General features: G+C 34.5%; 2 protein-coding genes across 2 annotated transcripts; both read right to left on the bottom strand.

The window, feature by feature from the left end:
• Positions 1-4,158: 4,158 nt before the first annotated feature.
• On the bottom strand, positions 4,159-4,917 carry LOC144432117 (putative N-acetylated-alpha-linked acidic dipeptidase). Its single transcript, XM_078120204.1, has 2 exons — positions 4,792-4,917; positions 4,159-4,401 (listed from the first exon to the last, which is right to left on the bottom strand). The coding sequence occupies exons 1-2, from the start codon at positions 4,915-4,917 to the stop codon at positions 4,159-4,161; spliced, it is 369 nt and encodes a 122-aa protein (XP_077976330.1).
• Positions 4,918-8,119: 3,202 nt separating this feature from the next.
• Positions 8,120-10,356, bottom strand: LOC144419875 (N-acetylated-alpha-linked acidic dipeptidase 2-like). Its single transcript, XM_078110019.1, has 5 exons — positions 10,124-10,356; positions 9,888-9,969; positions 9,101-9,193; positions 8,869-8,986; positions 8,120-8,756 (listed from the first exon to the last, which is right to left on the bottom strand). The coding sequence occupies exons 1-5, from the start codon at positions 10,191-10,193 to the stop codon at positions 8,661-8,663; spliced, it is 459 nt and encodes a 152-aa protein (XP_077966145.1). The 5' UTR covers positions 10,194-10,356; the 3' UTR covers positions 8,120-8,660.
• Between the last annotated feature and the right edge of the window lie 3,508 nt (positions 10,357-13,864).

The following is a 13,864-nucleotide window of genomic DNA, read 5'->3' as shown; positions in this document are numbered from 1 at the left end:
TAAGAAATCACGATACTTAAATCACTTTTTGCCGTATTTTCCTCGACGTGAAAAGTTTAATAATATACTATATATATACATATGAAAACATAATATGTATACTTCCAAATTTTTAGACCAAGTTTTGTTAACTTCAATCGAAGAGTTTAGCTAACTTCGAAGCTTGTGCTTTGAGATTCTGATTCTGTCTTCACTTTTTTGCTGTAGTAAGATGAGCAAATACTATTTTAACAGAGTACAGTTTGTCGTAACTAATGTAGCACAATGTATTTTACTGGCGATAAATACATACCTTATTTCAAATGAGATTTAACATACAAAATGAAGCTTAAATGTATGATATAATTGTTGCCGATTAGTGCTACTTCAGCTGTTATGCCCTCTGGCGTATTTGTCATTGATCAACTACATATTTTATATCTTAATGTTGACAGGCTTTCTGTACAAAAGTTTATTTGTTATTAGATTATCTGCTGTGTCTTGGGGTAAATGCTGTGCTGTTATCTAAATTTTATTGACTGTAAAGGGACCAAGCTCATGTTCAAACGATATTTAGATAGAGCCTTTGTAGTAGAACCTACAAGGTGATTCGTCGAAAATTATATTTCTTTTTTTTATTTAGCCGAAACTTTGATTGTAAAGAGCTAATAGCCAGTTAATCGGCGTCGAAAAACAGTGCAAAATTGTTATCAATTGCATTTGAACAGCTCTGGAGAAGTAGCGGACTTGGTAATTTTATTTGTTGACTAATCAAAAAAACTGAACTCATCAACAAGCACTGATTCGCCCTGACAAGATTGCGCACGTTTTCTCCAACTGCAGGGTGATTCATTTTGTAAAAGAAAGAATGAAAGCAGAGATAATTTATATACCTAATATAACAGTGACGGAATACTGAAATTACACTGCTTTATACTCTACTTCTAATACTGTTAGGTATCAAATATAAATACATAAACAAAAAGTGACAACCAAGATAACAGTATAAACAAACGTAAGGTCCTTTAGTAGATCTCTAGCCTACACTAGCGGAAAATACGTTTTCAATTCTCCGGTTTTACAGAGTATAGATTTATAGAGACAGTATATATATAGATTGCGTTTGTATTTGGTTGTTTACGGCGAACTTTGAAATCCACGTCTTATACGATATCCATTTCCTCCCAGTATTTGAGCAAATTTTTTTGGAAGTGTACTTTCTGTCCACTCAGCTACACTGACGTGTACAAAATTGTGTACAAAACGTGTACAAAGTTATCGTCAACAAAATTGCTTAAAACTTGTTCATGGACAAAGCAAGGAACAAATTATTTGTAATACTCACGGACAGGCAAGTTCTGCCTTATCCTCCGACAATTGATATATTTTCGTTGGAACGTCACAGACGAAATTGCTGTCAGAAAAGGCAATTAGGAAAACCTGCATGTTTGAGGCAGCGCTTTCATCTTTTACCAATTCGATGACAAAATACAGGTCGACACTTGCCGTTGAGTCGGACTTGCGAGTTTTCTTATCACAAATTGCTACGGAAATTGATAAATTGTGCAGTCGAAAGCAATCTCATCTAACACATTAATATCTTTCGTGTTATTGTGATGTAAATGAAACATTACCATTCCACGTTGGTTAGGCACAGGCATTATTACGGCATAGAATGGGGGTCCGTCAAAAAGTAGATTCTAAAACAGGGGGTACGCGGCTCTAGAAGTTTGGGGAACGCTGGACTAGAGAATATATATAGAGATAGAGTTTAAACGATGAATACGGAACGTTAGTTACGTAGTGGTGCTGAGGAAGTGCTGGACATCACTCATACTATGTAAAGGGATTGATCGAGAAGAACAGCGAGGCGTCGCCCTACACATCAAATCACACCCTTCAATAGCTGAGAGGCTGATTTCAGAAACGGTTGATCAGCAATCAGCAGTGACATCAAATTTAGACGTCAAACTTTTTGTTCTTGCATTATTAGGGAAAAACCCACGGCGCACTTATACGGAAACAAAATGCTATGCTGCTTTTAAATGAAACTCAATTTTGTACTCATTAATGTGTACTCCATGTCTTTGCAAGTTTGTAAACACGTAGGCCTAAGGAATAAAAACAGAAAGTCAACTACTCTTCCTCATTTTTGCCTGATTTTTCTTTGAAATGCTAAAAAAATCACTCATGTTCGCTTAACTTTATTCAGCACGCGAAATTGTGGCAAGTGGTGTCTATCTGTACGTAACAATGGAGGCAGACACTACGTTACAGAAAGTAAACGACATAGAAGGGTAAAACGAATTTATTGATTCATATTTACAGCATTTAAAATCATAAACAATAAAAAATTAATAATAGATACGATATGTAAAATATTCAATTATATTTTAGATACGTTTCACACAATTCTGTTAATTTTCGAGGCGCACTTAGCAACTCACTCTTTGGCAACCGCTGTTTCAAGGAATTGGAAACGCAATGGAACATGAGTTGAGTATTTGATTACTCTATTTTAACATATTTTCATTACAGCAGCATGCAGATTATTCCAGGAAGATCCGATTAAAAATCAAGTGCGACTGGTCGTAATGGGCTCTTCCTGTTGGAGCAATGCTAATTCTAACGTGACACCAGACAATTGCAACCTGATCAGGAAATCAAAATTAAGGTTACAGGAGGTAATACGCGGTTCAAAACCTCTCCTATCGTGTTTCAATATTTAACTCTCCATTGATCATTTTGCTCCAATATCCCACACTTCTTTTAATTGTCTCACATATATGCGTACTGATTGAATAAAACTTGTCTTGCTTGTCTCACAATTTCTCTACTTGCCCCGCTCAACATTGTTCTTTAAAACCGAACTAAAATATCACAAAAGTGGTTTACTAATAATCATTTATATTAGTTCCCCCTATCCAATATTTTTGAAAAATTTCTTCTGATTGAACTTGGTTTACAATGTTACGTATCGTCGGTTGTCGTTAATACATCATGTCTTGATCATCAATTTACCGGGACTGATGTGCATGAATCTCTAACGCTCATGTATTTCCTGTATGTCGAGGTTTCTTTCAAACTACGATATATTACATTTGAACTTGGGCTTTGTTGTTTTCTCCGGAGGTATTTTGGCCAACTACTCCAACATTTTTTGTATCAGCGATTCAAAATATTTTGGGACGTTTTCATTACAAGTCACAGATGTTTCAAAAAAAACCAATACAGCCCAGTTCAGATGATAATTTTTCACCTTCATCTACCTTTACATTCCTACTTATTTTGCTTCATTTGCTTTGTTTCCCACAAGAACAGTGCAAAGTTTTATTGATTTTTCCCCGTTGTCTGTTTCATTATGTTGGCCATTCTCAGCAACTATCGTGTTACCGCCGCTCTGCAAAGTTTGCAAGCATGGAACAGCTTCTTTTGATATGTATTCCAATGAATTTACTTGTAAAATACTGTACAGAAGAATGACTCCGTTCCATGATGAAATATCGGAGTTTTGTAACTCGTGATGACAAGATACAGAAACTTCAACTTTCTTTCCGTTCACTACTTACACATTTGTACTCGGGCCCGATGAAGCTAAAATAAAATAACATATATTGAATATTATTTAGAATTTGGTTAACATATCTATTAAACTTTGAGTTTAACGATAAATCATAAAAAAGGGAATAAAAAGTCATCATCAGCGAAGGTAATAGGACAAAAACGAAAACGCTTTATATCCTGAGTTAACAATTACGAAATGGCCTAGCTATATACGTCAACGATAACGGTTTATCAATTATTGAAAATTAGTAACTGAACCAAGCAAGCAGTAAATGAGAATTAAAAATAAAACAAATATAATTCACAGCAAATACAACAATGCTCATATATTACCCTAACTACCCTACCTTCACCCTAATTGTACCAAACGAGGCCGAATACCACAATGAATAAAGATACTGAATAAAGCAGACGAGGCATAAAATACACAAACCTCATGTTTGTTTAGACAAAAATAAGGGAAGTTACGCGCGACACAACAGCGAAATTTGCCAAAACTGGTAACAATCAACGAACAAAGTCTCTCACAGTATTTTAAATATAAAAACTGTACCTTTCTTTACTGACAGGGATTGAGGTGAGTATAAAACACAGAGAAGGAAATTTTTTTAAAGACTAGGTAAATGGAGTAGCTTCCCCAGGTTTGATATCTCCATTTGTATAAGCCCATGTATCGTATACATTCTTTCTTCCCTCGGCTATTTCACTTGGATATGGATTAGTCACGAGTTGTGCGGCTTCAAATACGGCATTCTTAATACTTGGAGAACCACCACCACTAAAACTATAACCCCCTCTAATGGAGGAATCAACGTTTAGGTAGGCAACAGATCTCGAACCCAAAACTCTCTGAAACTCCTGTAGAAAGCGTTTTGAATGTTTTCAACTCCATGTAGTTGCTCCATATTCTTTAAAATTGTTATAGTATAACACATTTCAACGCCTTATAATTACTTTTAAATGAATAAATGTGACCGAAAATAATCGGAAATAATCATAGAATCTGAGTTTGTTGCTCGATATTGGAACACTGGACTTATATCTAATATATTTATAGTCCTGTGTTGATAAAACAGCTTTTGAGTAAATCAAATTATATTAGTTATCAAGTTTCAAATTATTTTTGATTTACAAAACAACGTTAGCCGAAGAAAATTATTTAGGACTACTTCGTATAACTGAATTTATTATAGGACGTGTTTATATACATGAGGTGTCTGAAGAAATAATACTATTAGTAAAACACACTTCAACCCATTCAGCAGATCCGATCAATCCATATTCCTCAGCTCCCCAGCTGCAAAATACACTTGTTCGGCGAGGTTTCCATCCATTCCTTACTGCCGCACCAATTGCCCTAAAAAGTTCCAGCATTGTAGCAGTTCCGGATGATGGATCGATCTATAGAGCCGAAAACCTATGCATCTCGATGGTTTCCGAAAAGCACGTATCAATCTGTTTTAAAAAGGACAAATAAAACAGCCAAACGATTGTAAAATCATAATCAGAATGAGCAAGCTTGTCCATGAGACATATTTTCCGTCCGATCTCTTCGCATGGCAATTTATGCTTGTTTCATCCATCTCATGGCATGGCAATTCCTCGGCCAATCATGGTAAATAATCTTAAATGAAAATATGTGTGCATCTATATCAGGGGTGGACAAGGTTTTTGAACAAGGGGCCAAAAATTTTGCCTACCTAGACTGGCGGGCCATGTAAGTGTGACGTAAAAAGTTACATTTTATGAATAATATTTACAGTGTTACAAAAGCAACAGTGGAAAACAACAACCCTCGTGTCAAAACTAAATTTAATCACAATCTCAACAAATTCCGTGCCAGATTTGGCCCGCGGGCCGTACTTTACCCATGTCTGATCTATATGGTATCCCGCCCTAAACAAATTTAGATATATACATCTTTTGGAAGGTAAAAAGTATAACAGTCAGGGACATAGATTACGTAATAATATTGCCATTGAAAATATCTTGTGTACTTTCCCATACCACCCACCTCATGGGACGTTTTCCGCGCTATACCCATGGGAATGATAATCCCATGTTCAAGAATGAAAATAGATGACAACAATTGAGAAATTGGCTGATTTCCTGTCCGCACAGCTAAAGCGTGAACTCAAGAAACCACGAATATCTGTTCTCAAACAGATCGAAACAATAAATTAAAGAAGGCCATCCAATCCGATGTAAATATTTTGTTATTCTTGTGGGTATCGGAAGTTTTATAAATTCATGGAATGTTTTCACGGCCTAATTCAATTGATAGGGCCTACTTAAAAAGCTTTTACATACGGAAAGCATTGTCCACGCAGTTTATTACACCGTGCACAAGGTGTGTTATGTGCAACCATTTGGCTTGAATATACACTCAGATTCAATTGCAATGCATGACAATTAATACAATGTTTGAATTTGATGTTTTATATTGCACAATGAAGTTTGTAATTTTTTGTTGCTACTTCAATGTGAATTCCAACGAGTGAAAAGCATATCGTATTATATAACTAAGCAATGCTTTGCTCGTGGACTGTTTTTAAACAATATCAGAGAAATATCCTCATCGACATATTTTTGACATTTCAAACTCTTTAAATCTTTGAATGTGTCAAATTTGTATTTTGAAAATTCATGTGCAGAATAGAGAGAGCAATTGCCTTTCTCCCTTCAGCGAATAAATTACACATACTAGGTAAGACAAAGTTTGAACTTACTTAGCAAATTTTATTGCTATTATATCTTCCGTTGTTTCCTGTAAGCCTTCGTTTTATTGTGTCGGATTTTTTGATCCCAGAATACCCGCTACATTTTTAATTATCTCAATTATGGTTGATCTCCAACACACTTTTAAAACTTGAATGATCCTTTTTATGGGAATGCTGTTATATTTAAGTGTACAATTCTAATATATTCGCATACATGTGGATGGAAATATTTTGAAATATTAAGAGGGTATGCAAACTCCACTATATGGAGTCTACTCGCAATCAGAACTCATAATATTATAGACTGAACTTCTAACGTAGCTTCTTAATAACACTCTATCACATTGGTTCTCAAACTGTGGTCCGCGGTCGCTTAGGGGTCCGCGAAGCGATTTTAGGGAGACAGTGAGACAACTTAAAGCTCGCACTTTGATTTGAAGTAAAATTTTGATGTCATACTTTTACAGCGTTTATCCAAATCACGACAGGCTCTACTGAGGACATTATTACGTAACCAACGTTCTTGAACGTGGCAAGTACCGTAAATCAGAGCTTATTGTTTATGAAAGGCGTGTGCATCTGATTGTCAACTTTTTCGGGGTAATTTAAAAATTAATGTCAATGTCAATATTTTATTGTCAGTCAGTAGATGAATCAATGTCAATATTTTGATGTCAGTCAGTAGATGAATGCTTGATATACCGCGTTGCTATTTGCTTTCATTTTTTAGTGGACCGCGAGTCACTAAAAAAATTGCAAGGGGACCATTATGCATAATTTTTCAAAAAGTTTGAGAACCACTGCAGTCTATCATGTCTGCATAGCAACTCAACAGAGACTTCAAAATAGGTCACACAAAATCTTGAAATAGTGCCCCGACCTGACGTCTTCAATTTTGTTTTCAAATAAGCAAAAACAAGAAGCTTATAACTTTGAATGCGCTTGATTTTGTTACAACGAACAATTATGGTTAATACAAAGTGAAGATATACCTATTAGGCAAATTTTACCTAATTGTAGAAATGTTGCGATTTTTGGTAATAAATAAGTCTCATTATAATATGTCATCCCGCTTTTTGATTTGATTTTTTCTGAGAAATCTATTCAGACTATGTCAAGTCGCTCACTTTTAATTACATTTAAATTGCAAGAAGGTACTGACATTAAATGTTGCACAATACTCACCGCCTTTATTTCATCCATTATCATTTTACTCTCTTATAATTTTTTGGTTACATTGAGTCGCCATAGTTTTAGCTCTTTAAAAATTAAATTTTCATAGTTAATATTAAATAGTTTGTAAATTGATTAATTAATTATACGATCATCATTGTCGATAAACTTTAAACAACAGTGACTAGGCAATATCTGATTACACGACCTATGTGTGTCACTATGCTACAGTTTAATATGAAATATTAGATTTGATAAGTCTTTAAATTTTTAAAACTAATTTTAATAAAGATAGAATAAAATGCGTGATAAATAACAAAACAACATGGAGCTCAGCAAACCAAGTAGACAAGCCCACCCTAAAATTATTCATAATGCTGTTCAATATACTTTCCACAAAGCAAACATATTAGATCGAGGAACAACCTTCAATGAATTTGAATCAACAATTCAAAATCAACAGTTCAATGAACTTAAAAACTCGTCTGCTGTACAGTATCATTTTTTCTATTGTTGCAATAAATGCTTCTTGATTTGATACATTGGGTATAAAATTTTGTTTCGTTTGAGCATATAAGGCCATTGAAGTAGAAATATAGATGTCGACAACATGAGGATGCCTGTTGATGCAAATATTTTGGAATATTGAAGGGAGAATGCAAACTCCACCACGGAGTCTACTCGCAATCACAATTCCATAATATTATAGGATGTCTAACGTAGCTTCTTAAAATCACTCTATCATGTCTGCATAGCAACTCAACAAATACTTCAAAATAGGTCACAAAAAATATTTAAATAGTGCCGTATATCCATTCGTGCTTGGTTGTTGTTAGATCTAATTTTATATTTCTGATGAAACGCCGCACCTCCAAGAGCTTCCGATCAGGTTTTAAAATTAGTTTCAATATCCGTTTCTGCTTTTAAAATGCTATTAGGTTTCTATCTATCTTATGTCATCAATATGGATTCAGCAAAAGTCACCCTCTCTAATTTTCTATTTCACTGTGTATACTTAGGCCTGCTGAAGGGATTCAGTGCTTAAGGTTATCAACAGTTGCTTTAAGGCCTAACCTTAACCTGGTACACATACTACGTTCCGGTGTCCGTGATCTGGGTTCACATACTACGGGATTACCTTTTAAATTTTATGTAGATTCATTTGGGAATCATTTTACAAATATATATCACAAAATTACATTGAGTCAACTCGTTTTAGTTTCACTAAACGTTTGAATATCCCTTGATTGGTACAACATCTCTCAGTGTCGATGACGCCGAACCGATGTGGTATAGGAGGATAGCATATTGCCGACGGACCTGAAAAGAAAATATTTTTCAGCTTTCATATTATTATAGTGTAATTCTATTTTTTAAAGGTAATAAAATTGCAGAAATAAATACCATTCATATACAAATTCAGGTAAGTTACCTTTTCCCATCTTGCATCTCGATCTGGGTCAGCGTTGATTTCAAACATCGAGTCAACAAGTCCAGGGAATGCTGCTCCTCCATACGTATTGTGGAGACTTGGAGCGTATATCACGTGACTAAATAATATATATAATCACACAAATAAAGAAAGTTCCCAATGAAAAATAACTTTTACAACAATGTATGTACTTATGAACGTCTTTTCAGAATGGAAGAAAAAATGTTATTACCTAAACTGGCTCCTTCCTTCTATTCCTTGTTTATCGATGAATGCTTGTTCAAGTTGCATAAGTTGATCATTGATTGCTCTCACGGCTAGTGCACTGAAAATACATATATACATATGATATCGACATCAGATCTGTTACTCCATCAAGCACTCATTACAAGTTACAGAAAGAGTTTACCCAGTTTGAGTTTGATCAAGGGTTTTATTTTCTACAATAAAATTGCTTCAGTGCGTAAATCTTAATTAAATTACAAAACAAGGTTATGCCTAAACTCCAATTTTTAATAAGGACAATAATTATAATGAAAGCACGACAACCTACTGGAGATCCGCCGACGTTCGCTGCAAACGAGATTCGCTGATATGTGTTGGCGGAACCGCCGTCAGGTGTGCAAATTTTAATGACATCATAGCCCACGAAACAACTAATTTCATAGAGCTCACAGGAATATTTGAAATAAATAAAATATAGACTTCTTGCGAAAAATGCAATCTTTAATCACTTCAACGACTAGTAATTTCAAATCATTCGTTTCATTAATTTAAAGAGAAAGGCAATTTTTTTCGTAACAATAGGAAGAAGAATAAATAATAAATAACAAGCAGAACAACAATAACAAGACGATCTATAGGTCCACTCCGTTTCCTACAAAGGCGCAATTTCAGCTATGTCACGGTTGGTTCGTTGGAAGGAGGATTGGAAGCAGATTAACGTCGGAAGTCGGATAATCAGTGAATCGCGCTTCGTTTAGATAAACATAGTGTTAAATAATATACAGTCATCTTACTCTGTCAGATCGAGATTGTTAATTCTTTTATGAAGATTCGTTGCTGCTGTGGTAAAGTTTGCGACGGCGTCGTCGAGTAATGCTGAAATGACCAAAGTGGAGAAGACATATATAATTTATGAGTATGTTTGAGTTGTTCGTGAACACAAAACATTACACCTATTGGCAGAATTTCTTATCAAAATAAATAAATTATCAAAATTTATCTGTATCATAAAACTGGTATATGTACTTACTTGGATCCATGCAATGATCAGTCAGATTTTGTTTATAAATATTCAACATTGCTTTTTTATCAGCATTCATTTTTGTTGCATAATCTACAGCGCTCAAAGGCAAAACTGGCGAGTCCGCCAAATTTCTTGTCAATTCCGCTAAAACTCTCGCCGCTGCTTGATGATTGAGGAAATTTGGATCCACAAAATTTTTAACAAAATCGAATGTTTCATACACGGAATGGTACACTGGATAGCCGGGGATATCAATTCTCTAAAAAAAAATCAATTCATTATAGGTTTTTCTCACATTTTTACAGAAAAAGAAATATACAACTACTTTAAATTAAATATCTATTGATATCTAAAATAAATTTGTCATTTTGAGATTTACTCACCGAATCAAATATGTAATTTGCATTCATTACTGTAGTGCCAGTGAGCTGCAAGAACATTGTGTAGTCACTACCTGATCCAAGTGTTGAAAATCTGCAAATTTTACAAAATAGGGTCGCGATGAATAAGTATAAATATAACAAAAATTACTGGAATGTCTAAGTCTTGGAGACAAATAAGTACACTGGGATGCTTACTCAGGTTCGTTCCCTCCATTTGTATAAGCCCATGTATCGTATACAGTTTTTCTTCCCATGGATATTTCATTTGGGTTAGGATTAGTCACGAGTTTTGCTGCTTCAAAAACTGCATTCTTAATACTTGGAGAACCGCCAGCATCAAAACTGTACCCTCCGTTAACAAGCGTATCAGCATTAATAATGTTACGTATTGTCGGTTGTCGTTAATACATCATGTCTTGATCATCAATTTGCCGGGACTGATGTGCATGAATCTCTAACGCTCATGTATTTCCTGTATGTCGAGGTTTCTTTCAAACCACGATATATTACATTTGACTTGGGCTTTGTTATTTTCTCCGGAGGTATTTTGGCCAACTCCTCCAACATTTTTTGTATCAGCGATTCAAAAGATTTTGTGACGTTTTCATTACAAGTTACAGATGTTTCAAAAAATCCAACACAGCCCAGTTCAGATGATAATTTTTCACCTTCATCTACCTTTACATTCCTACTTATTTTGCTTCATTTGCTTTGTTTCCCACAAGAACAGTGCAAAGTTTTATTGATTTTTCCCCGTTGTCTGTTTCATTACGTTGGCCATTCTCAGCAACTATTGTGTTACCGCCGCTCTGCGAAGTTTGCAAGCATGGAACAGCTTCTTTTGATATGTATTCCAATGAATTTAATTGTAAAATACTGTACAGAAGAATGACTCCGTTCCATGATGAAATATCGGAGTTTTGTAACTCGTGATGACAAGATACAGAAACTTCAACTTTCTTTCCGTTCACTACTTACAATTTTGTACTCAGGCCTGATGAAGCTAAAATAAAATAACATATATAGAATATTATTTAGAATTTGGTTAACATATATATTAAACTTCGAGTTTAAAAGGGCATATAATACAAGTCTCCTTTTCCTATGGAAACTGAGAAAAATTTGACTTGAATGGTCGTCCTATGGTCGTCTCGTTACTACCCAGACATTCACCAAAAATCTTTATTTCATGTAAAACTGTTATACTGTGTTTTATTTACCGAACAAATGAATTTTCCTTTTCTCGTTCTTCCAAAACCGGCCAATAGACAAATGTGAAAATTAAAACAGTGCCACATTTCAAAAGGTATCGATAAATTTGGATCGGTCGCCTCTAGATTTACCGAGGCCGTGCATATATTAAAAAAACTAATGAATAAATCAAAAATGTTCTTCATGCTAGATCTAATGATTGATAACCAGCCAGTTTGATTTTTGTATTATGTTATGAATGCAACTACTAGATGCATTTGGTTCATAAGAAACCAATGTTGTTCGAATACAAGTATTATTGAAAGAATTACCGAATCTACAGTTGTCTTTTTTAGTTTCTAACATCTTAAATCAGTACAGATATTTGTATCTGTGTCTTAATCCACAAAATGTCGACAGAATTCTAACCTGTGAAACATATTATATACGAAGGAATGGAGTATTGCTATGTATGCATATGTGTGTATGTATATGTATTGCATAAGTATGTTACTCCAATTTGCTATTGAAAGGATAATATTTTCGGTAATCACCACTTTTGAATACATAAAATTTATACAATTTGTGATAGTACACATTAGCAAGTCCATCTATAAATAGCACTATTTATAATTGGTCACTGTTTAGGTGAGCAAGTAAACAGAATGGATAGCTTCATTACCAGCTGTTCTTGCTGTCGTCTATAACAGGGGTGTGCAAAGTGCGGCCCGCGGGCCAAATGCGGCACGCAAAGGAAAATTGTGCGGCCCGCGGAGGCAACTGGAGAGCAGTTTAAAAAAAATTAATATTAAAAGATACAAAAGCTAACAATTTAGGCGTTTTAACTTGTCATTTCTGCAAGGACCCCTAATGATGACATGAGATCAATAACAAAAGGACATCATTTTGTGCCTGCAACTAATAGAAAGCTGAGTTTGAAAGCTGTGTTAAATGTAGGTGCGGCCCGCGGTTTCACCTGGTTATTGATATTTGGTCCGCCTGCGAAAAAGGTTGCACACCCCTGGTCTATAATATCAAGTTTGTTTGAATAATTTATAATTTCATTTGATTTAGTTTTATGATATATATTTTGTTCTGTCTTTTTTTCCTGTAGTTTGATGGTCGTTTTATTGTTAAAAGCTGACGAATTCTTCAAAAGTGAATTGTTCTTTAATTATTCAAAAATTCTATAAATTTAGCATGCAGGTACAAGGAAATGATATATAATACAATATAATATTTGACCCCATGATATGGGCCCAGATGCGTTATCGTTATTCAGATTTTCTATAGTGTATAACCAATATAAGTCATTGGAAAATTTTTGAGTTTTCATTAAAATTGTCATTCATTTTGATACTATCGTGAAATTACGTGATACCATTAACAGGAAATTAAATCAATGACTGATTTATGCTACTAGAATGAGGGTTTATTTACTGCAATGAGTATTATGAAGACTTATTATGGAAAAATGTACACAAATATACATCACATCTGTTTTCATTACTTTATGCGTTTGAATATCCCCGGATTGGTACAACGTCTCTCAGTGTTGATGCTGCAGAACCGATATGATACAAAAGGATAGAATATTGTCGACGGACCTGGAAGAAAAATAATTTCCAGTCTGTGTGATTCTGTAATTTTCTGATATAGCATAGCTATGTCGTTGGTCAATAAATTTTTTTTTTTTGTTTGTTTGTAATTGCTATTATTACCTTTAAATAATCAGAAAAACAAGAATTCATGTGGTTCTATGCTTAAATTACCGTTTACCATCTTGCATCCGGATCTGGGTCAGCATCGATTTCAAACATCGAGTCAACAAGTCCTGGAAATGCAGCGCCACCATAAGTATTGTGAAGACTTGAAGCGTATATTACGTGACTAAATAAAATCGCAGATGAAAAAATGTCATTAGGTTCCATATACTAGACGCCGGGTTCGGTAACGATAATTTGCAATTCCGATAAAAATAAAAATTTACTTTTACAACAATATATTTTATCATTTGAGAGTTAGCCTACACTGTGCTATAAATTCTTAAACATTGCTAGCAGAAAAAATACATTTAATATTACTTAGGGTAATTAAGGCAAATTGTTATTACCTGAACTGAGTTTCACTTTCTATTCCTTGTTTATCGATGAATGCTTGTTCAAGTTGCATG

Source organism: Styela clava, chromosome 2 (genome assembly GCF_964204865.1).
Source record: "Styela clava chromosome 2, kaStyClav1.hap1.2, whole genome shotgun sequence".
Lineage (NCBI taxonomy): Eukaryota > Metazoa > Chordata > Ascidiacea > Stolidobranchia > Styelidae > Styela > Styela clava.
Note: the sequence above shows the minus strand (reverse complement) of the source record. Positions and strands in the feature narration are given on the sequence as shown.